The 27,161-nt window shown below is 43.7% G+C and overlaps 1 protein-coding gene across 1 annotated transcript in view; it reads left to right on the top strand.

Annotated features, from left to right (window-relative positions):
• Positions 1 to 26,211, top strand: part of cckbra (cholecystokinin B receptor a) — a 55,477-nt gene extending 29,266 nt beyond the window's left edge. The window contains exons 3-5 of the mRNA XM_014151341.2: positions 18,910 to 19,171; positions 24,088 to 24,215; positions 24,633 to 26,211. Coding sequence (XP_014006816.1) covers positions 18,910 to 19,171; positions 24,088 to 24,215; positions 24,633 to 25,207 — 965 coding nt within the window. The 3' untranslated portion in view covers positions 25,208 to 26,211. The remainder of the gene's footprint in view (positions 1 to 18,909; positions 19,172 to 24,087; positions 24,216 to 24,632) is intronic.
• The last annotated feature ends 950 nt before the right edge of the window (positions 26,212 to 27,161 follow it).

The raw sequence follows: 27,161 nt of genomic DNA, 5'->3' as shown, positions 1-27,161 counted from the left end.
CGGAGAAAAAAATTAAAAAAAATAATGAAATGTATGCATTCACTACTCTAAGTCGCTCTGGATAAGAGTGTCTGCTAAATGACTTAACCTCTCTGGGCTAGGCGGGACGAATTCGTCCCACCTACGTAACAGCCAGTTGAATCCTGTGGCGCGATTTTCAAAACCTTTGAAATGCTTTTACTTCAATTTCTCAAACATATGACTATTTTACAGCTATTTAAAGACAAGACTCTCGTTAATCTAACCACACTGTCCGATTTCAAAAAGGCTTTACAACGAAAGCAAAACATTAGATTATGTCAGCAGAGTACCAAGCCAGAAATAATCAGACACCCATTTTTCAAGTTGGCATATAATGTCACAAAAACCCAGAAGACAGCTAAATGCAGCACTAACCTTTGATGATCTTCATCAGATGACAACCCTAGGACATTATGTTATACAATACATGCATGTTTTGTTCAATCAAGTTCATATTTATATCAAAAACCAGCTTTTTACATTAGCATGTGACGTTCAGAACTAGCATACCCCCCCGCAAACTTCCGGGGAATTCGCTAACAATTTACTAAATTACTCACGATAAACATTCACAAAAAGCATAACAATTATTTTAAGAATTATAGATACAGAACTCCTCTATGCACTCGATATGTCCGATTTTAAAATAACTTTTCGGATGAAGCACATTTTGCAATATTCTAAGTACATAGCCCGGCATCACAGGGCTAGCTATTTAGACACCCAGCAAGTTTAGCATTCACCATAATCAGATTTACTATAAGAAAAATGGTCTTACCTTTCCTGTTCTTCGTCAGAATGCACTCTACTTCAATAACAAATGTTGGTTTGGTCCCAAATAATCCATCGTTATATCCGAATAGCGGCGTTTTGTTCGTGCGTTCTAGAAACTATCCGAAATGGTAAATAACGGTCGCTCGCATGGCGCATTTCGTGACAAAAAAATTCTAAATATTCCTTTACCGTACTTCGAAGCATGTCAACCGCTGTTTAAAATCAATTTTTATGCCATTTTTCTCGTAGAAAAGTGATAATATTCCGACCGGGAATCTCCTTTTCGGCAAACAGAGGAAAAAATCACAAAGACGGGGGCGGCTAGGTCACGCGCCTAAGCCCACAGTCCCTTGATCGGCCACTTGAGAAAGGCGATAATGTGTTTCAGCCTGGGGCTGGGATGACGACATTCTGTTTTTTCCCGGGCTCTGAGCGCCCATGGACGACGTAGGAAGTGTCACGTTAGAGCAGAAATCCTTTGTAAAAGATAGAGTTGGCAAAGAAGTTCCAGAAATGGTCAGACAGGCCACTTCCTGTAAAGGAATCTCTCAGGTTTTGACCTGCCATTTGAGTTCTGTTATACTCACAGACACCATTCAAAACAGTTTTAGAAACTTTAGGGTGTTTTCTATCCATATATAATAAGTATATGCATATTCTAGTTAGTGGGTAGGATTAGTAACCAGATTAAATCGGGTACGTTTTTTATCCAGCCGTGAAAATACTGCCCCCTAGCCCCAACAGGTTAACCTCTTGACGGTCGCCTAGGATAGGGGGTGCCACAGCGCATTTTGAAAAAAATGTGTGCACATTTTAAACGGCCTACTACTCAAACTCGGAAGCTAGGATATGCATATAATTAATACTTGTGGATAGAAAACACCCTAACGTTTCTAAAACTGTTTGAATGGTGTCTGTGAGTATAACAGAACTCATATGGCAGTCAAAACTATTGCACTATTGTAAAGTGGTTGTTCCACTGGATATCATAAGGTGAATGCAGCATTTTGTAAGTCGCTCTGGATAAGAGCGTCTGCTAAATGACTTAAATGTAAATGTAAATGTAAAACCCAGAGACAGATCGAAACAGGAAGTGGAATTTTGAATTGCGGACTCAACTTCATCACGTTGCCTATTAATCACGGTGAGAGGGTGAGATCAAAAGAGGAGAGGAGTGGTGTTGATGATTAGTTATTTGAGAAGGAGACCAAGTCAAGACGTTGGACCGGGTGGATTCAGTTTATAGTAAGGCAGTTTATTATGAGACAAAGATATTTGGCAAAGCGTGCACGGACTCCTTCGTTTAGCTCATAGGGAACTAGCAGAAGAGAGCCCCGAAACATACTGTACATCCAATTTATACAATGAAATAACAGTGTGTTGACGTTGAGTCTAGTAGGTCCGCTCTCCTGACTGGTCGATGAGTGGAGGGACGGTCCACTCTCCAGGTGGTGTCGACTTCCCATTGGCCCTTGGCAGTGTCCTTTGTCCTCGGAGTCCAACACACCTAAGTGTGTGTGTGTGTGTGTGTGTGTGTGTGTGTATTTCTGGTAATTCGTGTCTGGGTGCTTGCGATATTCATGGAATGTTGTTCTTTACACCAGTGGTCAGTTCGTGTGGCTAGGGTGCTTTCATGTCTTGACATTTTTGTGTGAGTGCTTAGTCCGCCATCAGTCTCTGGGTGTGGTCGTGATTGGTATCAGTTGGTTGCTCAATATGTCTCTGGAGTTTTGTTGTGTGCTGTTGTGAAACATGTTGTGCAAATGCCCTCCTTATATATCATTAGATAAAACGTTAGATTATCTTTATTACAGTGGAAAGAAGGAGGCAGAGAGAAATGAGTCAAAGGTAGACGTAGGGAGGTTAAAGTCACCCAGAACTGTGAGGGGTGAGCCATCCTCAGGAAAGGAACTTATCAAGGTGTCAAGCTCATTGATGAACTCTCCAAGGGAACCTGGAGGGCAATAAATGATAAGGATGTTAAGTTGAATGGGCTAGTGACTGTGACAGCATGGAATTCAAAGGAGGAGATAGACAGATGGGTCAGGGGAGAAAGAGAGAATGTCCACTTGGGAGAGATGAGGATTCCAGTGCCACCACCCTGCTGACCAGATGCTCTCGGGGTATGCGAGAACACGTGGTCAGACGAGGAGAGAGCAGTAGGAGTAGCAGTGTTTTCTGTGGTAATCCATGTTTCCGTCAGCGCCAAGAAGTCGCGGGACTGGAGGGTAGCATTGGCTGAGATGAACTCTGCCTTGTTGGCCGCAGACCGGCAGTTCCAGAGGCTGCCGGAGACCTGGAACTCCACGTGGGTCGTGTGCGCTGGGACCACCAGGTTAGAGTGGCAGCGGCTATGCGGTGTGAAGCGTTTGTGTGGCCTGTGCAGAGAGGAGAGAACAGGGATAGACAGACACATAGTTGTCAGGCTACAGGAGAGGCTACGGTAATGCAAAGGAGATTGGAATGAAAATTAACTAAACAACTGGGGAAGCGAGAGAGCAGGGCATCCCTCACTAACCATTCACTGAAACACTCAGATATAACTTTTCCAACTTCCACTTAGAAATTATAATTGATGTAAACAACAGTGGTTCAATGTTTCCAGGAAAAGGCTCAAACTTAGTTTATTCAGCTAGATAACTTGGTACAGTATTCTTCCGTGAAACCCACCCAGTACACCGTGTCCTATGACGCCGTAGCTAACTAGCATGCTAGCTTCCAATAACACACAGTTAGCACCAATACTTGGTTACAACAAACTACCAATGGATCATTCGTGTCCGTGTCTAGTTCCTTTCATAACGCAGAAGTAATTAAACGTTGGCTAGCTAACACAAAGTCAGTCCTACTAGCTACACAAGTGGACTACACAACTCGAAAGTTCAGAAAGTTAAGCAAAAATCTTATTGACTAAAGATGATACAGTACTGCTAGCTGGTAGAGTTGGCTAGCTAGCAGTGGCTGCATTTACCTTTATCTTTTATCTTTGATACAAAGACAACTATGTAGCTAGCTAACATTACACTAATCAAATCGTTCCGTTGTAATGTATTTAGTTTCTACAGTACTGCTAGTTGGTAAAGTTGGCTAGCTAGCAGTGGCTGTGGTGTTGTGGTGTTGACGCTGTTTGGAAAACGGCGCAAACGAACGAATACAGCTGGCTTGCTAACCTTGTTAGTTTCTCAAAGCTACACCTACACCTTTAGCTACACCTTTATCCTTGATGCAAAGACAACTATGTAGCTAGCTAGCTAACATTACACTAATCAAATCGTTCCGTTGTAATGTAATGTAATGAAATGTAATATTACCCGTGGAGCGAAGTACAGCACGACTACTCACTCCAGGATCTGGTCCAGGATACTCTCCTCCCTATCCCCTGTAATTCATAGGCCATTGCAATTCTATTGTATTGGAATGGCAACCTCTGTATTTGGGCATAATATACACTGCTCAAAAAAATAAAGGGAACACTTAAACAACACAATGTAACTCCAAGTCAATCACACTTCTGTGAAATCAAACTGTCCACTTAGGAAGCAACACTGATTGACAATACATTTCACATGCTGTTGTGCAAATGGAATAGACAACAGGTGGAAATTATAGGCAATTAGCAAGACACCCCCAATAAAGGAGTGGTTCTGCAGGTGGTGACCACAGACCACTTCTCAGTTCCTATGCTTCCTGGCTGATGTTTTGGTCACTTTTGAATGCTGGCGGTGCTTTTACTCTAGTGGTAGCATGAGACGGAGTCTACAACCCACACAAGTGGTTCAGGTAGTGCAGCTCATCCAGGATGGCACATCAATGCGAGCTGTGGCAAGAAGGTTTGCTGTGTCTGTCAGCGTAGTGTCCAGAGCATGGAGGCGCTACCAGCAGACAGGCCAGTACATCAGGAGACGTGTAGGAGGAGGCCGTAGGCTGGCAACAACTCAGCAGCAGGACCGCTACCTCTGCCTTTGTGCAAGGAGGAGCAGGAGGAGCACTGCCAGAGCCCTGCAAAATGACCTCCAGCAGGCCACAAATGTGCATGTGTCTGCTCAAATGGTCAGAAACAGACTTCATGAGGGTGGTATGAGGGCCCAACGTCCACAGGTGGGGGTTGTGCTTACAGCCCAACACCGTGCAGGACGTTTGGCATTTGCCAGAGAACACCAAGATTGGCAAATTCGCCACTGGCGCCCTGTGCTCTTCACAGATGAAAGCAGGTTCACACTGAGCACATGTGACAGACGTGACAGAGTCTGGAGACGCCGTGGAGAACGTTCTGCTGCCTGCAACATCCTCCAGCATGACCGGTTTGGCAGTGGGTCAGTCATGGTGTGGGGTGGCATTTCTTTGGGGGGGCCGCACAGCCCTCCATGTGCTTGCCAGAGGTAGCCTGACTGCCATTAGGTACCGAGATGAGATCCTCAGACCCCTTGTGAGACCATATGCTGGTGCGGTTGGCCCTGGGTTCCTCCTAATGCAAGACAATGCTAGACTTCATGTGGCTGGAGTGGGTCAGCAGTTCCTGCAAGAGGAAGGCATTGATGCTATGGACTGGCCCACCCGTTCCCCAGACCTGAATCCAATTGAGCACATCTGGGACATCATGTCTCGCTCCATCCACCAACGCCACGTTGCACCACAGACTGTCCAGGAGTTGGCGGATGCTTTAGTCCAGGTCTGGGAGGAGATCCCTCAGGAGACCATCCGACACCTCATCAGGAGCATGCCCAGGCATTGTAGGGAGGTCATACAGGCACGTGGAGACCACACACACTACTGAGCCTCATTTTTACTTGTTTTAAGGACATTACATCAAAGTTGGATCAGCCTGTAGTGTGGTTTTCCACTTTAATTTTGAGTGTGACTCCAAATCCAGACCTCCATGGGTTGATAAATTGGATTTCCATTGATTATTTTTGTGTCATTTTGTTGTCAGCACATTCAACTATGTAAAGAAAAAAGTATTTAATAAGATTATTTCTTTCATTCAGATCTAGGATGTGTTGTTTAAGTGTTCCCTTTATTTTTTTGAGCAGTATATAATTGTCACATTACGAGCCTTGTTGGTAAACCACCGAAAAAACTAGCAACCTTCCCACCAGCCATGATTGGCTGAGATAATGAGTGGGCTGGACATGCCGAGAAAGGAGTTTGGATCGGTCTGCAAATAGAAGGCTTCTGTCTATTTGAGGTCAGTCTGTGTTGGTAATCCTGTCGATTACCAACACAGTTGGTTAATGTAGCTGCATAGGTGTTGCATAAGTGTTGCTCTCCACTTTCTGGAAGATCGAGTTTTGAAATCAGTGGAATTAGAGTATGATGGCTAAAGAGATGGCAAACCACCTATTTCCGGATTATGTCTTCAAACTAAGGCCATTTCTGACATGGATCCGTGACAGGGAGATGTGTCCAGCATGCATGATGATGTATACAGGTAAAACAGTCTAGCGTCAGCTAGCTACATGCTACATTTTCAGACATTACATGTTTCTAATTTTGACAGAAAGTAGTTTCATTTCAAGCTAAAGTGTACTGTTAGCTAGCTAACATTAGCTGGTTGGCTCATTAGCTAACACTACGTGTATTATGTTATTATGAATTTTTGTTTAACTAGCTAACGTTAGCTGGCTGGCTCGTGATGTGTAAATATTGCACGTTGTTTACCTAGCTAGGTTCATTGTTTACCTAGCTAGCTCGCTACATGTCTTAAGCTAATGTGTACTGTTAGCTAGCGTCAGCTGGCGTGCTCCCTAGCTAATGTTAGGTGGCTAGCTCGTTAGCTAACGTGACGTGATGTGTGTGATCTTACATGTTATGTATCTAGCTAGGTTCATTGTTTACCTAGGTACCTAGCTACATGTTTTAAGCTAAAGTGTACAACACTCGTTGAATATGGCCGGCGTCAGTAAACGTTGGCAAAAAAACATAATGAAATTGTTGACAGCAGGGCTGGTTAGGCTGTTTTCATGTTATCCAGAGATAAGCAAATCATCGGCCAGATTGTCACGTGTGCGCTCTGAACGCTCCGAGAATGAAACGAGATGGGTGGGGCTAAAGCTTAAGAGGGTGTGAACAATGCTGAATGGGTTTAGACAAAGAAGAGCTCTCTCACTGAAATACTAAAATGCCATTTTCTCAAAAGTGAGTTTACAGGTTTTAAACTTTCAAAGCAGAATTACTTTTCCATTGTTCCTCAAATCCATGTATGATATACCGTTTTGTAGCTCTTTACCTTTATCAAATGTAAAAAGAAATTCAAATTTTGCTACATAAGACTGAATCCAGGTGGTGAGTCACATTTACATAAGTATTCAGACCCTTCACTCAGTACTTTATTGAAGCACCTTTGGCAGCGATTACATCCTTGAGTCTTCTTGGGTTTGAAGCTACAAGCTTGGCACACCTGTATTTGGAGAGTTTTCCCCATTCTTCTCTGCAGATCCTCTCACACTCTGTCAGGTTGGATGGGGAATGTCGCTAAACATTTTCAGGTCTCTCCAGAGATGTTAGATCGGGTTCATGTCCGGGCTCTGGTTGGGCCACTCAAGGACATTCAGAGATTTGTCCCGAAGCCACTCCTCCATTGTCCTGTTGGAAGGTGAACCTTCGTCCCAGTCTGAGGTCCTAAGTACTTTGGAGCAGGTTTTTATCAAGGATCTCTCTGTACTTTTCTCCGTTCATCTTTCCCTCAATCCTGACTAGAGTCTCCCAGAGTGACCATCGGTTCTTGGTCACCTGCCTGACCAAGGCCCTTCTCCCCCTATTGCTCAGTAGTTTTTTTTTACCCCGTTTTCTCCCCAATTTCATAGTATCTAATTGGTAGTTACAGCCTTGTCTCATCACTGCAACACCCGTATGGACTAGGGTGAGGCGAAGGTCGAGAGCTGTGCGTCCTCTGAAACACAACCCAACCAAGCCACACTGCTTCTCGACACAATGCCCACTTAACCCGGAAGCCAGCCACACCAATGTGTCGAAGGAAACACTGTACACCTGGTGACCGTGTCAGCGTGCACTGCGCCCGGTCAGCCACAGGAGTCGCTAGTGCGCGATGGGACAAAGACATCCCTGCCGCCCAAACCTTCCCGTAACCAGGACAACTCTGGGCCAATTGTGCACCGCCCCATGGGTCTCCCGGTCATGGCCAACTGCGACAGAGCCTGCACTCGAACCCAGAATCTCTAGTGGCACAAATAGCACTGTGATGCAGCCCACTGCGCCACTCAGGAGGCCCACCAATTGCTCAGTCTTGGTGGTATAGTGGTGTCCTCATTCATCTGTGTAGCCAATATCAGGTTGACAGTCACAGTAAGCACACACGTACAACACATAAAAGCAACAGTTCACCCATCATCAATACTTGAATTGAAAATAAACAATCGGCAATGTTATTAACTAAAAATGTACAATTATTTTGTTTAAAACTAACAGTGAAATACAACTTAGTGTCAAGGATATCCTTGGTAGCAGGAAAGGGGCAGAGTCAAGTGCAGGAGACTTGAGGTCCACAGATGTTTATTAAACACCGTATAAATAAGGTAGCCACAAGGCAGGGTGCGCAAAACATACGACAGGAGAACAGCTCCAAAATTCAAATTGCACGGGGCGCAGCCCGGCAATCTCAGTGTCTGATCCAAAAGTATGCTGCGTAGTAAAAGCAGCGCAAAATACCAACTGCCACTCATACATGACATGAAATAATCCCGCACGAATTCCCAAACAAAAAAGACAAACTAAATACCCCCCCACTAATGACTAACAAGGAACAGGTGCTGACCTAGACAGACAAAACCAAAAGACACAGAAACATAGATCGGTGGCAGCTAGTAGGCCGGCGACGACGACCACCGAGCACCGCCCGACCGGGGAGGGGTGCCACCTTCTGTGGACTCTGTGACACTTAGACTCATCATCTGGCTTCAAAACGTCCAACACTCGTGGTAGTTCAATTGTAAATGTTGTCTGGAGCTGTATTCCATCTAGTCACAAAGGCGATTTCTGTCTATTAAAACTTCTTATGGATCAAATCCCGTTAGCGGGATGGATTTGACAACATCTTGTGAAATGGCAGAGCGCCAAATTCAAATTAAATTATTACAAATATTTAACTTTCATACAATCACAAGTGCAATACACCAAAATAAAGCTTAACTTCTTGTTAATCCAGCCACTGTGTCAGATTTCAAAAAGGCTTTACGGCGAAAGCAAACCATGCTATTGTCTGAGGACAGCACCCCATCAAACAAACACATGACAATCATATTTCAACCCACCAGGCGCGACACAAAACTCAGAAATAACGATATAATTCATGCCTTACCTTTGAAGATCTTCTTCTGTTGGCACTCCAATATGTCCCATAAACATCACAATGGTCCTTTTGTTCGATTAATTCCGTCATTATATCCCCAAAATGTCTATTTATTTGACACGTTTGATTCAGAAAAACACTGGTTCCAACTCGCCCAACATGACTACAAATGATCTAATAAGTTACCTGTAATCTTGGTCCAAACATTTCAAACAACTTTCCTAATCCAACTTTAGGTATTTTAAAACGTAAATAATCGATAAAATTTAAGACGGGATAAACTGTGTTCAATAGCAGATAAAATCAAATTGGAGCGAGCTTCAGGTCGTGCGCCCCAAACAAAAAAGTACACTTGGCTCTACTCTCAGAAAGGAAAGGGCTACTTTTTCATTACTCAAAGGAAAAACATCAACCAATATCTAAAGACTGTTGACATCTAGTGGAAGCCATAGGAACTGCAAGCATATTTCTATTAAAACGGGCTTGCCATAGAAACCTAATGGAAAACAGATTGACCTCAAAAAATAATTTCCCTGGATGGATTGTGCTCGGGGTTTCACCTGCCAAAACAGTTCTGTTATACTCACCGACATTATTCAAACAGTTTTAGAAACTTCAGAGTGTTTTCTACCCACATCTACTAATAATGTGCATATCCTAGCTTCTGGACCTGAGTAGCAGGCAGTTTACTTTGGGCACGCTTTTCATCCAGACGTGAAAATACTGCCGCCTATCCCAGAGAGGTTAATCTTTCGTGTTTATAAAGTTTGTAATGTGCAAAAGTGCAATGAAATTCTACTACTATTGTTAACTAAATGTTTCATATATTTGATGAAGATTTTGTAATGTTTATTGACCGAGTTGGAAAACGTGCTGAGATTGTGCCAGTGCTTTGCTACCTAGCTACATTAGTGAATGATGGGGAAATGCTAGCTTGCTTTACCACCACCCTGTGTTAGTACATTTTAACATACTTATTGCTTTGAGTCTGAAATGGGGAATTGAATTTGAATGGTTTGAATATGAATCTTTGTCAAATCCATTAAATAAAAGTTAAACTGAAAAATGTTCTCCTGTCTCCTTATTTCTGTTGGTCAGCCTATTGTCTGCAAAGGTTGTTACATTGTAAATGCAAAGTAATTTAAATTTCACTTAAATTGCTTGCTCCTGTGTAAGTACATTTTAAATACATGTATATCATTGTAACAACATTGTAATTACAGAATTGGTGGTTAAAGATTATTACATTGTAAGAACATTTTACTAGAAGGGTTAAGCCTAATGTTCTTCTGTCTCCTAATTTCTGCTAGTTAGCCTATTGTCTCTAAAGGTTGTTACTTTGTAACTACATTTTACATATAAAGGTTATACCCTACCCTGATTGAGAACCAAAACATAGAAAATAAAGAACATAGAAAAAGGAACATAGAATGCCCACCCTAGTCACACCCTGGCCTACCCAAAATAGAGAATAAAAAACCTCTCTATGGCCAGGGCGTGACAGTACCCCCCCCCCAAAGGTGCGGACTCCGGCCTCAAAATCTGAACCTATAGGGGAGGTTCTGGGTGGGCTTTTCTCTGTGGTGGTGGCTCCGGTGAGGGACGCAGACCCCGCTCCACCTCTGGCACGGCCCACTTAGGTGGCGCCTCTGGAGCGGGGACCCTCGCCGCCGACCCAGGACTGGGCACCGACTCTGGCAGCTCCGGACTGGAGGGCGACTCTGGCGGCTCCGGACTGGAGGGTGACTCTGGCGGCTCCGGACTGGAGGGCGACTCTGGCGGCTCCGGACTGGAGGGCGACTCTGGCAGCTCCGGACTGTAGGCCGTCTCTGTCGGCTCCGGACTGTAGGCCGTCTCTGTCGGCTCCGGACTGTAAACTGTCGCCGGAAGCTCTGGACGGGGAACTGTCGCCAGAAGCTCTGGACGGGGGACTGTTGCCGGAAGCTCTGGATGGGGGACTGTCGCCGGAACCTCTGGACGGGGGACTGTCGCCAGAACCTCTGGACGGGGGACTGTCGCCGGAAGCTCTGGATGGGGGACTGTCGCCGGAAGCTCTGGACGGGGAATGCGCACTGGAGGCCTGATGCGTGGGGCTGGCTTTGGAGGCGCCAGACTAGTGACACGCACCACAGGGCTAGTGCGAGGAGCAGGAACAGGACGTACTGGACTGGGCAGGCGCACTGGAGGCCTGATGCGTGGGACTGGCTTTGGAGGCGCCAGACTAGTAACACGCACCACAGCCTTCCCTGTAGCTCAGTTGGTAGAGCATGGTGTTTGCAACGCCAGGGTTGTGGGTTCGATTCCCACGGGGGGCCAGCACAGAAAAAAATGTATGAAATTGTATGAAATGTATGCATTCACTACTGTAAGTCACTCTGGATAAGAGCGTCTGCTAAATGACTAAAATGTAAAAATGTAAATGTAGTGCGAGGAGCAGGAACAGGACTCACCAGGCTGGGGAGACATGCAGGAGGCCTGGCTCTGGGAGCAGGCACAGGACTCCCCAGGCTGGGGAGACCTACTGGAGGCCTGGTCTGTGGAGGAGCCACAGGATAGACCGGGCTGTGGGGGAGCACTGGTGATCTGGTGCGTAGGCTTGACACTACTCTTCCAGGCTCAATGCCCACTTTCGCCCGGCACGGGCGCAGCGCAGCCATAGGACGAACTGAGCCTTCCCAGCACCCCGGAGACACAGTACGCAGAGCCGGCGCAGGATACCCTGGGCCGAAACGTCACACTGGAGACCAGACGCGCTGCGCTGGCACAATCCGCCCTGGCTGGATGCCCACTCTCGCCTGGCACTTGCGGGGGAATGGCATATAGCGCTCCGGGCTATGAGCATGTACTGGAGACACCTTGCCCTTCCCCGCATAACACGGTGCCTGACCAGTACCACGCTGCTTCCGGTAAGCACGGGGAGTTGGCTCAGGTCTATCGTCTGACTCCGCCAATCTCCCCGTGTGCCCCCCCCAATTGGGGGCTGCCTCCTCACCTCCTGAAATGGAGGATATAATGCCTCATACCTTCGTCGTTCCCTCTTAGCTTCCTCCAGCTCCTCCTTCGGGAGCTGGTACTCCCCAGCCTGGCTCCATGGACCCTTACAATCAAGGATCTCCTCCCATGTCCATGACTCCAAATAGCTCTCCTTCTGCTCCTTCCTCTGCTGCTTGGTCCTTCTTTGGTGGGAGATTCTGTCACGTCGGTTGAAAGGAGAGGACCAAGGTGCAGTGTGGTGAGCGTACATATTATTTTTATTAGAAAAGACGCCCCCGAACAAAACAATAAACACTACCCAACAAACCGTGAAGCTAAAGGCTAATTGCCATAAACAAAGTCAACCTCCCACAACACAAGGAGGGAAAAGGGCTACCTAAGTATGGTTCCCAATCAGAGACAACGATAGACAGCTGTCCCTGATTGAGAACCATACCCGGCCAAAACATAGAAAATAAACAACATAGAAAAAGGAACATAGAATGCCCACACTAGTCACACCCTGGCCTACCCAAAATAGAGAATAAAAAAACATCTCTATGGCCAGGGTGTGACATCCTGTCCCCGCAGGAGGCCTTTTGCCTTTTAGTAGGCCATCATTGTAAATAAAAATGTGTTCCTCTATGGGCTAGGTGGGACGTCCCACCTACTCAACAGCCAGTTGAATCCTGTGGCGCATTATTCAAATCCTTAGATATTACTATTACTTCAATTTTTCAAAAATATGACTATTTTACACCATTTTAAAGATAAGACTCACTTTAATCTAACCACACTGTCCAATTTCAAAAAGGCTTTACAACGAAAGCAAAACATTAGATTATGTCAGCAGAGTACCGAGCCAGAAATAATCAGACACCCATTTTTCAAGCTAGCATATAATGTCACATAAACCCAAACCACAGCTAAATGTAGCACTAACCTTTGATGATCTTCATCAGATGACAACCCTAGGACATTATGTTATACAATACATGCATGTTTTGTTCAATCAAGTTCATATTTATAACAAAAACCAGCTTTTACATTAGCATGTGACTAGCATTCCCACCGAACACTGCCGGTGAATTTATTAAATTACTCACGATAAACGTTCACAAAAAGCATAGCAATTATTTTAAGAATTATAGATACAGAACTCCTCTATGCACTCGATATGTCCGATTTTAAAATAGCTTTTCGGTGAAAGCACATTTTGCAATATTCTGAGTAGATAGCCCGGCATCACAGGGCTAGCTATTTAGACACCCAGCAGGTTTAGCACTCATCAAAGTCAGATTTACTATAAGAAAAATGTTATTACCTTTGTCGTCTTCGTCAGAATGCACTCCCAGGACTTCTACTTCAATAACAAATGTTGGTTTGGTCCAAAATAATCCATCGTTATATCCAAACAGCGGCGTTTTGTTCGTGCGTTCTAGACACTATCCTAAAGGCTAAATAAGGGTGACGAGCATGGCGCAATTCGTGACAAAAGAATTCTAAATATTCCATTACCGTACTTCGAAGCATGTCAACCGCTGTTTAAAATCAATTTTTATGCCATTTTTCTCATAAAAAAGCGATAATATTCCGACCGGGAATCTGCGTTTAGATAAACAGACAAAGGAAAACAAAGCATTCAGTCGAAGCGGGCACGCGCCTAAGCCCATAGTACTCTGAGTGGCCACTTGCCAAAAGCGATAAAGTGTTTCAGCCAGAGCCTGCCTCGATATCGTTCAACGTTTTCCCGGGCTCTGAGACCCTATGGAAGACGTAGGAAGTGTCACGTTATTGCACAGATCCTGAGTCTTCAATAAAAAGAGCCAAGATGAAACACTACTTCTCAGACAGGCCACTTCCCTTAAACTTTAGGGTGTTTTCTATCCAAAGCCAATAATTATATGCATATTCTAGTTACTGGGCAGGAGTAGTAACCAGATTAAATCGGGTACGTTTTTTATCCAGCCGTGTCAATACTGCCCCCTAGCCCTAACAGGTTAATAACTGACTTACCTAGTTTAATAAAGGTTAATAAATAAAAAATAAAAACATTCAGACGTGTAAATGAATTCCCTGTAAGAGATTAAAGCGATACTATTGTACTGTATGCTGACTTAAAATGTAATTTGAGCACAGAGCACATAGCTTTACAATCTTCACTTCAGAGGGATAGAGTAGAATTCTATAATCTTAGCATGGAGCCCACGTTGCATATAGTGCTTAGGAAAATATACTGCCGAGTGCTCACTATAAAGCTGGGGTTTCCAAATCTCAAGAGGGTCAAATTGTCTTTCTGTGTGTGTTATTGTCTGTCTGTCTGTCTGTCTGTCTGTCTGTCTGTCTGTCTGTCTGTCTGTCTGTCTGTCTGTCTGTCTGTCTGTCTGTCTGTCTGTCTGTCTGTCTGTCTGTCTGTCCATGCCAAAAAAAACAATAAACAGGTAGTCTATGAAACGAATGCCTCTGTGGATGCAGCCTTCTGCTGATCAGAGAAATGTAGTGCGAAAACAAAGCATTTCTGTGATTGTGAAATAGAGTATGAGTTGTCATTACTCTCGCTCCTGGGTGAGAATCAAAGATAGCCCCCCCCTCTCCCACCAGAGAGGAAGAGGGGTAGTGAAGCCGGTTGTATGACTTTAACGACCGGTTGTAAACTTTCTCTCTCTGGACCTGCAGTATGGAGAAGTCAAAAATTGAGAAAGACTCTTGTTAAAAACTTTAGCATCAAAAGATTGGACATTGGAACATTAGTTTTGAAATCCAAACTTTTGGGAAGGTTGGTGGAGATCCAAACAATAATCATGTCAGATAATGTATTATTTAGTGATATCATTAAAGACGTTATAATGGAAACATTGTAACTTTATGTCACGACTTCCGCCGAAGTCGTCTCCTCTCCTTGTTCGGGCGGCATTCGGCGGTCGACGTCACCGGCTTTCTAGCCATCGCTGCTCCATTTTTCCATTGTTCCATTTGTTTTGTCTTGTTCCCTGCACACCTGGTTTTCATTCCCTAATCACACTGCATGTATTTATTCCTCTGTTCCCCTCCATGTCTTTGTGTGAAATTATACTTGTTACGTGTTTCGTGTGTACGCGCCAGGCTGGGTTTTTCCCGTTATTTCCGTGGTAGTTTCACGAAGTTTGTTTATTGTAACATTTACTAATTTTTTGAGACTGTTTCGCGCCTTGCACTTTTCCTTTGGCTGGAGGTTTTGACGCAGTGGTGTCCGTCTGTTTTATTGCCTCTGCCCAAGTAAAGTGTGCACTTGTTCACAACTCTCTGCTCTCCTGCACCTGACTTCTGCACCAGTAGCGCTCACCGTGACACTTTAAGAGCTTTCACAATGTATATGTCAGAGTTACATCTAAATGTTGTAAAACATATATGATTCAATAAAAAACTATTTGTGAGAAGATTACGTTTGATTTTAGCCTTCTAAATTAGATCATTGTTTTTCATGTAAAGTTTTACCCAGTCAGTAATCACGCTGACGTGAGCACAGACATTATGCCAAAAAGATCGCATGCCCCTTTTGCCAGAGTACTTTCTAAGGACTTCTAACAAAATTTACATCAGACCAGTACATTGCCGGGTTGCCTGTGGCGTGTAAAATGGTCGGGAGCTGAACCCTGAATAATCAACCATTGAAACAAAGCAAGCGGACGGTGTTCAGTTGAACGTCACGAATGGCTAGACTCTACCAGACCAGTATACGTGCAGTGCGAGCTGAATACGTGGAAATGGTTTAAAACTACAAAACTAGAAAATGGTTAGAAACCCTTAAACTTTCAACAGAGAAGAAAAGGACATGCACCGCTTGCAGCTCTAATTTAAAGTAGTCTAGAACTCTGACCAAAAACATGAGGAAGATCTCAGCAAACGACCATTGGAATGTCTGATGTATCCATTCTAACGAACACTCAGAGACAAAGAAGCCTACAACTAAGGACATTGTGACCTCTGGTGGACAACCAGAGACTTACACAACCAGAGACTTCAGTCGAACTACTCCCCATATAGACAGACCGGGTGATATCAACAGAGAGACGACCAAGACATACAATCGTAAATATATACATTGCAATTGTTTTGAATGAGCGGCCGTTCATGTGCAAAGTATTCATTCTCATGAGCATAGCGTCCACATGTATGCACCAGCCCACTCACTTAGTCTCTCCCGCTCTCTTTATCTTGCCCTTCCCTTTCATTATGTAACAAGCCCTCATACCGGGTTAGTCCACTAGGGCCTTTTCATTGCATTATGTTACTAATCAACCTATAATCTATCCTGTGTGTGTGTGTTTATGTAATTCTGTATGATTATTTAGTTAGTAAGTAAATAAATAATTAAGCCAATTTGTGTATCGCTGAATGATCATTTAGACTAGAGTTCACGCAGATTTGAAGTCAACAACGTTTAGAATGAGACTGATATAAGGTAATAATTCATGGATGACTGGTATGACAATGGTATATTCTGATATATTCTTGAGTTAATTCGGGAAACGATAACTCATTAACCCCTGTGCGGCCTCGGGACGGACATCCAGCGAAAAATCATATCGCCATTAGCATAAGAAAATTTAATAATTCAAAAAATATATATATATCAAATTGTATCGTTTTATAGATACACCTCTCCCGAATCGAACCACGTTGTCCGATTTCAAAAAGGCTTTACAGCAAAAGCAAAATATTAGATTATGTTAGAGGAGTATATCGTAAAAGTAGCCACATAGCCATTTTCCGACCAACCACATGCATCACAAATAACTAAAAAACAGCTAAATGCAGCACTAACCTTTGACAATCTTCATCAGATGACACACCTAGGACATCATGTTACACAATACATGCATTCTTTTGTTCGATAAAGTTCATATTTATATATAAAAACAGCATTTTACATCGGTGCGTAACGTTGACTAACTATTTTCCCTCAAATGCATCCGATGAAACAGAGCTACAATTTACTAAATTACTATTTGAAAACATTTTTAAAATGTAATATTGTCATTCTAAGATTTATAGATGAATATCTCTTGAAAGCACCTGTAATGCCAGATTTAAAATTAACTTTACTGGGTAATCATACTTTGCGATGAAAGGGGATGCGATACTCTGAAAAATAGGCTAACGTTACAGGTCAGCGCCATCTTGGAACAATCGCATATCACATCTAGTCTTGTATACTATTGTCAATAATCCCTTACCTTTGGTTGTCTTCATCAGAAAGCACTTCCAGGAATCCCAGGTCCACAACAAATGTATTTTTGTTCGAAAAAAATACTCCTTTATGTTCCAAGAGCTTGTTCTTGTTAGCGCGTCTGAAGGCTGCTCCAAAACTTCCGTCGGCCACGGGACAGCCATTTCGAGAAAATGCATTTTTTCCCCATTTAGGTTCGTTCAAACATGTCAAACGTTGTATAACATAAATCTTCAGGGCGTTTTTCAACAAGAGAACCAATAAGATCCGAGGGGGACGATTGCATTGTGTTTCAAAACGTTTTGAAAGGGGAGGGTAACCAGGGGCGTCGGCGTCATAATGGTGATGGCCCTCTCCGTGTGACCACGTTCCACTGCGTCTCATTCATTCAGTTTTCACAGTAGGAGTCTCAAATCACTTTGTAAAGACTGGGGACATCTAGTGGAAGCAATAGGAAGTGCTCAATGAACCATAGCTCACGGTGTGATTAATAGGCAACGTGATGAAGTTGAGTTCGCAATTCAGAATTCCACTTCCTGTTTCGATCTGTCTCGGGGTTTTGACTGCCATGTGAGTTCTGTTATACTCACAGACACCATTCAAACAGTTTTAGAAACTTTAGGGTGTTTTCTATCCACAAGTATTAATTATATGCATATCCTAGCTTCTGAGTTTGAGTAGGAGGCCGTTTAAAATGGGCACGAATTTTTTTCAAAAATCACTTTAGCGCCCCCTATCCTAGGGGAACGCCAAGAGGTTAAACAAACTTTTTCCGTAGTGCCCCAAGTTACAATTGAGTTAATTGTTACATCATTCATTTAATCACGTAATTATTAAACATAGTTCATTGATTTGATAAAATAGATGTCATCACATTAATGATAGTCACGTCACGACAGAGTGCTAATGGTGGGTCTGGTGTTGAAGTTGTGGATCTTTCTAAGGAGGGAGGATTAGTGGGTGGAATATATTAGAGGGAGTCTCAGGTGGTGGGTAATGGCTGCCGGTTTAGTGCAGGTACAGTATGCCTTTATTAATGCTATTTATCTTCACTGCTGACTCCTTGTCTGACTGCAGACCGATTGAGCGCACTCCCTCAGTGCAGCTTCATACATATTCATGTAGGCAAACACAGTTTGGGTTGAAGATTTTCACTAAAGGTTTTTCACTCAAGTTTGAAACCAATTACAAGGGTGTCCTTGGGTATTATAATGCACTTTACAGATCTAACATTGAGCAGGACAAAACGAAAATGGTGTGATTCCATAAGTTCTTCATGTCTTTACTTAATGATAAGCTAAAGAGGCTTCACCATTTGTCTTCACTTTTTTGGTGGCATACTGGCATCTCTCTGATGTCAAGCCTGCTCAAATATATAGGTGTGTATCACTATCAGACCTGGTAATATAGTATTTGTTTTCATTCAAATATGTTTTCTGCTTAATTGAACTTGCCTTGCTCAATAGAGACAATGGAATTGTCCCAAAAGTTTAAACCCCGTACATCTGGCACTCCAGACAGAAAGAAAATAAAACAAGTACTATTTGAACCCAGGTCTGATCACTGTTGATACTGTCATTTTAATCTCTCTCTTATTGACCTCTCCGCCTTCCATGCGTTCCCATAGGGCTCTCCGTCAGCATCTCCACCTTCAGCCTGGTTGCCATAGCGACTGAGAGGTACAGCGCCATCTGCAACCCACTGAAGTCGCGGGCGTGGCAGACTCGTTCCCACGCCTACCGTGTCATTGCTGCCATCTGGGTGTTGTCGTTGGTCATGATGTTGCCCTATCCAGTGTTCAGCCACCTCAAGTCCTTCCCCAAACCCGACCGAACTACGGGGCACATGTGCCGCCTGGAATGGCCAAGCGGTGGGGTGGAACAGACGTGGTGAGTGAGTTTCTGACTGGAGACCTCTAGTGCAGTGGTCAGAACGGGCTTCTGACCGGTCCCTTAGATAATTTCCTGACACTAATTGTCAGTTCTTGTGTGGTAGTTTCAAAGTAAGCAGGCATCAAAGGAACATAGATTGCCAGTCCCTTGTACAAAAAAGTATCTTGGGTTTGTTTGGTTTGTTTTTATGTTTGATTGCTTTTATTGAATAGATTTGTTTCAAAATAAATGTTTTCTCATCAGGGAAGCAATCAAGCATTTTATGCTATTTTCAATATATTTCCACTGACATTACATTTGCCCAAAAGTAAAGTCTTCCCTTTTCCACCTGCAAGACTAAACTGAATTGTCATAGCCAGACATTTAGGAGCACCACAGCAACATCTAAGGCAAAGCAATTATATTTTAGGACAGATGAGTTCGCATTGACTCAGGGCTAGGGAAGCAGTTTTAGAAGGTAATTCCACTCTAAAGATCAGCAGTTTATTAAACAATGGTCTAAGATTAGTAATATAGCTAGAATAAAGTTCCACTGCCCGAGTTTCTGCATCTGCAGTTCAAGCCCAGGCTTTTTCTGTAGAAACTGTTGCTGTTAAGTTTGGGCACAGAGGACTATTAATCAATTTGCCCATAAACAAACAGAGAGGCTGTGGAGCAGAGCAATTAAAGGAAAATTGACATTCTCCAGGGGTTCTCCCCGGCCTAATACAGCTCTCTCGTCTCCAGACCATACTTATATTTTACACAAAATAAGCTCTCTCTCTGCAGACCTTACTACTTTGATTGTAAACTCAGCAAAAAAAAGAAACGTCCCTTTTTCAGGACCCTGTCTTTCAAAGATAATTAGTAAAAATCCAAATAACTTCCCAGATCTTCATTGTAAAGGGTTTAAACACTGTTTCCCATGCTTGTTTAATGAACCATAAATAATTAATGAACATGCACCTGTGGAACGGTCGTTAAGACACTAACAGCTTACAAACGATAGGCAATTAAGGTCACAGTTATGAAATCTTAGGACACTAAAGAGGCCTTTCTACTGACTCTGAAAAACACAAAAAAAGATGCCCAGGGTCCCTGCTCATCTGTGTGAATGTGCCTTAGGCATGCTGAAAGGAGGCAGATGTGGCCAGGGCAATAAATTGCAATGTCCGTACTGTGAGACGCCTAAGACAGCGCTACAGGGAGACAAGACGGACAACTGATCGTCCTCGCAGTGGCAGACCACATGTAACAACAGCTGCACAGGATCGGTACATCCGATGTGGGACAGGTACAGGATGGCAACAACTGCCCGAGTTACACCAGGAACGCACAATCCCTCCATCAGTGCTCAGACTGTCCGCAATAGGCTGAGAGAGGCTGGAGGGCTTGTAGGCCTGTTGTAAGGCAGGTCCTCACCAGACATCACCGGCAACATTGTCGCCTGTGGGCACAAACCCACTGTCGCTGGACCAGACAGGACTGGCAAAAAGTGCTCTTCACTGACGAATCGCAGTTTTGTCTCACCATTGGTGATGGTCGGATTCGCGTTTATCATCGAAGGAATGAGCGTTACACTGAGGCCTGTACTCTGGAGCGGGATCGATTTGGAGGTGGAGGGTCTGTCAGGGTCTGGGGCTGTGTGTCATAGCATCATCGGACTGAGCTTGTTGTCATTGCAGGCAATCTCAACACTGTGCGTTACAGGGAAGACATCCTCCTCCCTCATGTTGTTCCCGTCCTGCAGGCTCATCCTGACATGACCCTCCAGCATGACAATGCCACCAGCCATACTGCTCATTTTGGGCGTGATTTCCTGCAAGACAGGAATGTCAGTGTTCTTCCATGGCCAGCGAAGAGCCCGGATCGCAATCCCATTGAGCACGTCTGGGACCTGTTGGATCGGAGAGTGAGGGCTAGGTCAATTACAGCCAGAAATGTCTGGGAACTTGAAGGTGCCTTGGTGGAAGAGTGGGGTAACATTTCACAGCAAGAACTGGCAAATCTGGTGCAGTCCACGAGGAGGAGATGCACTCCAGTCCCTAATGCAGCTGGTGGCCACACCAGATACTGACTTACTTTTGATTTTGACTCCCCCTTTGTTCAGGGACACATTATTCAATTTCTGTTAGTCACATGTCTGTGGAACTTGTTTAGTTTATGTCTCAGTTGTTGAATGCTGTTACGTTCATACAACTATTTACACATGTTAAGTTTGCTGAAAATAAACGCAGTTGACAGTGAGAGGACGTTTCTTTTTTTTCTGAGTTTAGTTGTTCACTGATTGCGGCCTGTCAAAACCTCCCACCCCATCCCCATGCTATACTTATTTTTCTTTTACACTACAACCGCAAGAGTCCTTTGGGGATATACAGTGTATTTGGAAAGTATTCAGACCTCTTGACCTTTTCCACATTTTGATACATTACAACCTTATTCTAAAATGTATTAAATAGTTTTTCTTCCCCTCATCAAGCTACACAATACCCCATAATAACAAAGCACTGTATGAAAGCAAAACCCACATTTTTTCAAATGTATAAATAAATAAAAAACATAACTAATTTACATAAGTTTTCAGACCCTTTACTCAGTACTTTGTTGAAGCCTTTGGCAGCGATTTCAGCCTCGTCTTTTGGGTATGATGCTACAAATTTTGCACACCTGTATGAGGAGTTTCTCCCATTCTTCTCTGGAGATCCTGTTGGATGGGGAGAGTCGCTACGCAGCTATTTTCAGTTCTCTCCAGAGAATGTTCGATCGGGTTCAAGTCCGGGCTCTGGTTGGGCCACTCAAGGACATGCCAAGACTTGTCCCGAAGCCACTTCTTCTGTCTTGGCTGTATGCTTAGGGTCCTTGTCCTGTTGGAAGGCAAACCGTCACCCCAGTCTGAGGTCCTAAGCACTCTGGAGCCGATTTTATCAAGGATCTCTCTGTACTTTGCTCTTTTCATCTTTCCCTCGATCCTGACTAGTCTCCCAATCCCTGCCAATGAAAAACATCCCCACAGCATGATGCTGCCACCACCATGCTTCACCATAGGGATGGTGCCAGGTTTCCTTCAGATGTGGCATTCAGGCAAAAGAGTTGGTTTCATCAGCCCAGAGAATCTTGTTTCTCATGGTCTGAGAGTCCTTTAGGTGCCTTTTGGCAAACTCCAAGCGGGCTGTCATGTGCCTTTTACTGAGGAGTGGCTTCCATCTAGCCACTCTACCATAAAGCCTCATTGGTGGAGTGCTGCGAAGATAGTTATCCTTCTGGATGGTTCTCCCATCTCCACAGAGGAACTCTGGAGATGTGTCAGAGTGACCATCGGGTTCTTGGTCACCTCCCTGACCAAGGCCCTACTCCCCGTTTCTTCAATTTGGCCAGGTGGCCAAACTTTTTAAATTTCTTGGTGGTTCCAAACTTCTTCCATTTCAGAATGATGGAGGCCACTGAGTTCTTGGGGATCTTCAATGCTGCAGAAATGTTTTGGTATCATTCTCCAGATCTGTGCCTCGACACAATCCTGTCTCGGGGCTCTACGGGCAATTCCTTTGACCTCATAGCTTGGTTTTTGCTCTAACATAAACTGTCAACTGTGGGACCTTATATAGACAGGTGTGTGCCTTTCCAAATCATGTCCAGTCAATTTAATTTACCACAGGTGGACTCTACTCAAGTTGTAGAAACATCTTAAGGATGATGAATGGAAACAGGATGCATCTGAGCTCAATTTTGAGTCTCTGAATACTTTTTTTATATACATTTGCAAAATCTTCAAAACCTTTTTTCTCTTTGTCATTGTGGATTATTGTGTGTAGATTGATGAGTTTTTTGTTGTTGTTATTTAATCCATTTTAAAATAAGGCTGTAACCTAACAAAATGTAGAAAAAGGGAAGGGGTCTGAATACTTTCCGAATGCACCGTATCTCTTAACAGTGGCAGGTACACTCATTTTTATCAGATTTATATTATAATGTGTATTGATATTCAAAAATGTATAAAAGCAGCGGTGACAGTAGATGTTATCAACAAGCACACAAAATATAATACCTATCATTTTTGAGTTACTACAATATACTTCAGAAAAGATGCTATTGAAACACAACTTGTGACCTTAGTACTTTTGGTGACCTCTTTGAGGCTGAGCATCTTGGTGTAATGGCTAAGGTGTTGGACTGACAGTCACAGGGACTGTTTGAGTCCATTACGGGCTACTCCCCAAATTGGCTATTAAATCAGTGTGTAATTATGATTATGCTTACTAATGATGCCAGCCATGAAGAATCCTCAAATAATGTGAAACAGAAATATTAGTGTAGCACCTGTTCCTCGCTCCCTTCCATGTTCCTCTCTGATGATAGAGAATCAGGATCAAAGACTAAACAAAAGACAAACCGAAACCTCTAACCTCCATTTACTTCCTCTCTGTATGTACCTCCTTCCTGTCACCTTTTGTCCCCCCCACCCCTGATATGTGACCCACTATCAAACAGAGTACTGATGAAAAGCTTTGAGTATCAGAGGCTGCATTAATGAATGAATGAGAGCCTAACCTGCTGCAAAGGCTGATGGGAGATGAAAAAGGAACCATCCATGGAGGATGTTCAGAGGAAAACACCCACGCACCCATTCGAATTTCACACAACACAAAATAAGGGCTTCCTCTCTACTAATTCTCAAAGTGTGTGGAAGGAACAATAGTGGATTTGTACTTTTTTTGTATACGGCCAAGTTGATAGCATCCGGATGATGTAAAGATAATTGGTAAAATGTTAATGACCACCATAGAAATATTATACAATTGTAGGACCACAATGATCAAAGTCACTTTTTTCTGTTCCTGTCTGGCTTCCTGTCCTTCTTTCCCTCCGTCTTTCTCTCCCTCTTTTTTCCCTCCCTCTTTCTCTATGTTTCCCTCTCTCTTTCTCTCCTTTTTTCTCAGGTACATGCTGTTGCTTTTAATCTTGTTCTTCATCCCTGGGGTGGTGATGATCGTTGCCTATGGACTCATCTCCAGAGAGCTATGCCGGGGGATGAAGTTTGAGCTGGACCAAAACAGAGAGCGCAGTGGTGAGACTCCTACACCACATGTATCTCCTGCCGTGGATTTGATTGAACATGTCATTTGTTTCATACAAATGGAAAGTTACATAAGTGAAGTTGAGGTTTTGGGTTAGGGATTGGGGTTTTGAAATAGGGTTGTGCTGGGTAGAAGCAATGAGGGCAAGGACTAGGATTAGTGTTTTTAAAACAGGAAATTATAAGGCTGGGGCCAGGGTAAGGGTTTTGCATTCATACAGTAACAATTTTTTCATAAGGCCTATTTGTTTGTGAATGCATGTTCCCCACAATGCAGGCTTATGTCATCAACTCTTTGCTCATGCTATTATTAGTCATGTACTCTGTATTCAACCTACACACATACACTCACCTACACACTTACACCCAATTTAGACCCACTTACACACTTCCATGTACATTCCACAGCACTGAAGAACGGCGTAAACACCACCGTGACCACCAGCAACAACAACACAGACGATGATGGCTGCTACATCCAGATCCCGAAAAAGCCACCGTCCATGGAGCTGTCCACCCTCACCACCTCTACTCCGGCCCCTCCCAAACCCAGAGTGTCCGCTGAGCACCCTCGAAGCAATACCTCGGAGGCTAAACTCTTGGCCAAGAAGCGCGTGATCCGCATGCTCATCGTCACTGCCGTCCTCTTCTTCCTCTGCTGGATGCCCCTGTACACGGCCAACACGTGGAAGGCTTTCCACATCAGCTCAGCCCACCGGCTCCTCTCGGGGGCACCCATCTCGTTCATCCACCTGTTGAGCTACACATCGGCGTGCGTTAACCCCGTTATCTATTGTTTTATGAATACACGCTTCCGCAAGGCATTGCTCACCACCTTTGCCCACTGCCGTCCGCCCTGCTATCGGCGCCGCCGGGGGAGGCGGGACGGCAGGGATGATGAGATGACAGTGACAGGGACTATTGGTCGTTCGTCCATGTCCAAGATCAGCTATACCACAGTGAGCACCGCGGGGACCTACTGATTATTTGTGAAGGGGGCTAGGGGTACAGTGTCCACATTAGGACAGCCTCAGTCTCAGCAGGACTTCTTCCTAATATGGACCCTGTATAGGGTGAACACAGGGGGCTGTAGCATTGGGTACACAGGTAGTTGTGACCAAGGATGGCAACCGACAGAATGCTTGTGCATTTCTTTGCTTGTTTGCTACTATCTGATTAGCTGCAGGTGTTTATGCTCTTTGTGGAATACTATATTGACTGTCAAGTGTCTGTGGTCTACAGTGGGCATCATAAATATTCAACCCCCTTGGATTTCTTCATATTTTATTGTGATACATACTGGGATTAAAATTGATTTAATTGACATTTTTGCCTACGATCTACACAAAACACTCTGTAATGTCAAAGTGGAAGAACATGTCTAACATTTTTTACAGATTAATGAAAATAAAAAAAGGATTCACCCCCCTGAGTCAATAGATGTTATAAACACCTTTGGCAGTGATTACAGCTATGAGTAATCTTGGGTAAGTCTCTAAGAGCTTTGTACACCGGGATTGTACAATATTTTCCCATTATTCTTTTCAGAATTCTTCAAGCTCTGTTAAGGTTTTGGGGACCATGACTAGACAGCAATTTAAAGTTTTCCCATATATTTTCAAGCAGATTTAAATCAAAATTGTAACTTTGCCACTCAGGGACATTCACTGTCTTCATGGTAAGCAACTCCAGTGTAGATTTGGCCTTGTGTTGTAGGTTATTGTCCTGCTGAAAGGTGAATTCCTCTCCCAGTGTCTGGTGTAAAGCAGACTTAAGAAGGTTTTCCTCTAGGATTTTGCCTGTGCTCAGCTCCATCCCATTTATTTTTGTCTTTGCCAATATCAAGCATACGTATACCATGATGCAGCCAACACCATCATTGAAAAAAAGGCAGCAGTTAGTCAATGATGTGTTGTGTTAGATGTACCCCAAACATAAGGCTTTGCATTTAGGCCAAAAAGGTTATTCCTTTGCCGTGTTTTTTTGCAGTATTACTTTAGTGCCTTGTTGCAAACATATGCATGTTTTATTCTGTATATTTGTATTATTCTTTTCCCGCTGTCATTTAGGTCATTATTGTGGAGTCACTACGATGTTGTTGATCCATCCTCAGTTTTCTCCCATCACAGCTATTTAACTCTGTAGCTGTTTTAAAATCACCTATGTCCCCATGGTGACATCCTTGAGCAGTTTTCTTCCTGTTATGCAGCTCAGTTCAGAAGGACGACTGTATCTTTGATATTTCTGGGTGGTTTAATACATCATCAACAGCATAATTATACACTTTTTTTTATTTAATTGTATTTATTTAATCTTTATTTAACTAGGCAAGTCAGCTAAGAACAAATTCTTATTTACAATGACGGCCTACCAAAAGGCAAAAGGCCTCCTGCGGGGATGGGGAATTAAAATAAAAAAATTCAATATAATATAGGACAAAATACACGTCACGACAAGAGAGACAACACAACACTACATACAGAGAGACCTAAGACAACAACATAGTATGGCAGCAACACATGACAACACAGCATTGTAGCAACACAACATGGTAGCAACACAACATGGCAGCAGCACAACATGGTGGCAGCACAAAACATGATACAAACATTATTGGGCACAGACAACACAGGGCAAGAAGGTAGAGACAACAAAACATCACGTAAAGGAGCCACAACTCTCAGTAAGTGTCCATGATTGAGTCTTTGAATGAAGAGATTGAGATGAAACTGTTTGTTGCAGCTCGTCCCAGTCGCAAGCTGCAGCGAACTGAAAAGACGAGCGACCCAGGGATGTGTGTGCTTTGGGGACCTTTAACCTGTTGGGTCTAGGGGGCAGCATTTGCACGTCTGGATAAAAAAAATGTACCCGATTTAATCTGGTTACTAATCCTACCCAGTAACTAGAATATGCATATACTTATTATATATGGATAGA

The sequence above is a fragment of the Salmo salar genome, chromosome ssa17 (assembly GCF_905237065.1).
Source record: "Salmo salar chromosome ssa17, Ssal_v3.1, whole genome shotgun sequence".
NCBI classification, from domain to species: domain Eukaryota; kingdom Metazoa; phylum Chordata; class Actinopteri; order Salmoniformes; family Salmonidae; genus Salmo; species Salmo salar.
The sequence above is the reverse complement of the archived record's forward strand: the minus strand, read 5'-3'. Positions and strand labels throughout refer to the sequence as shown.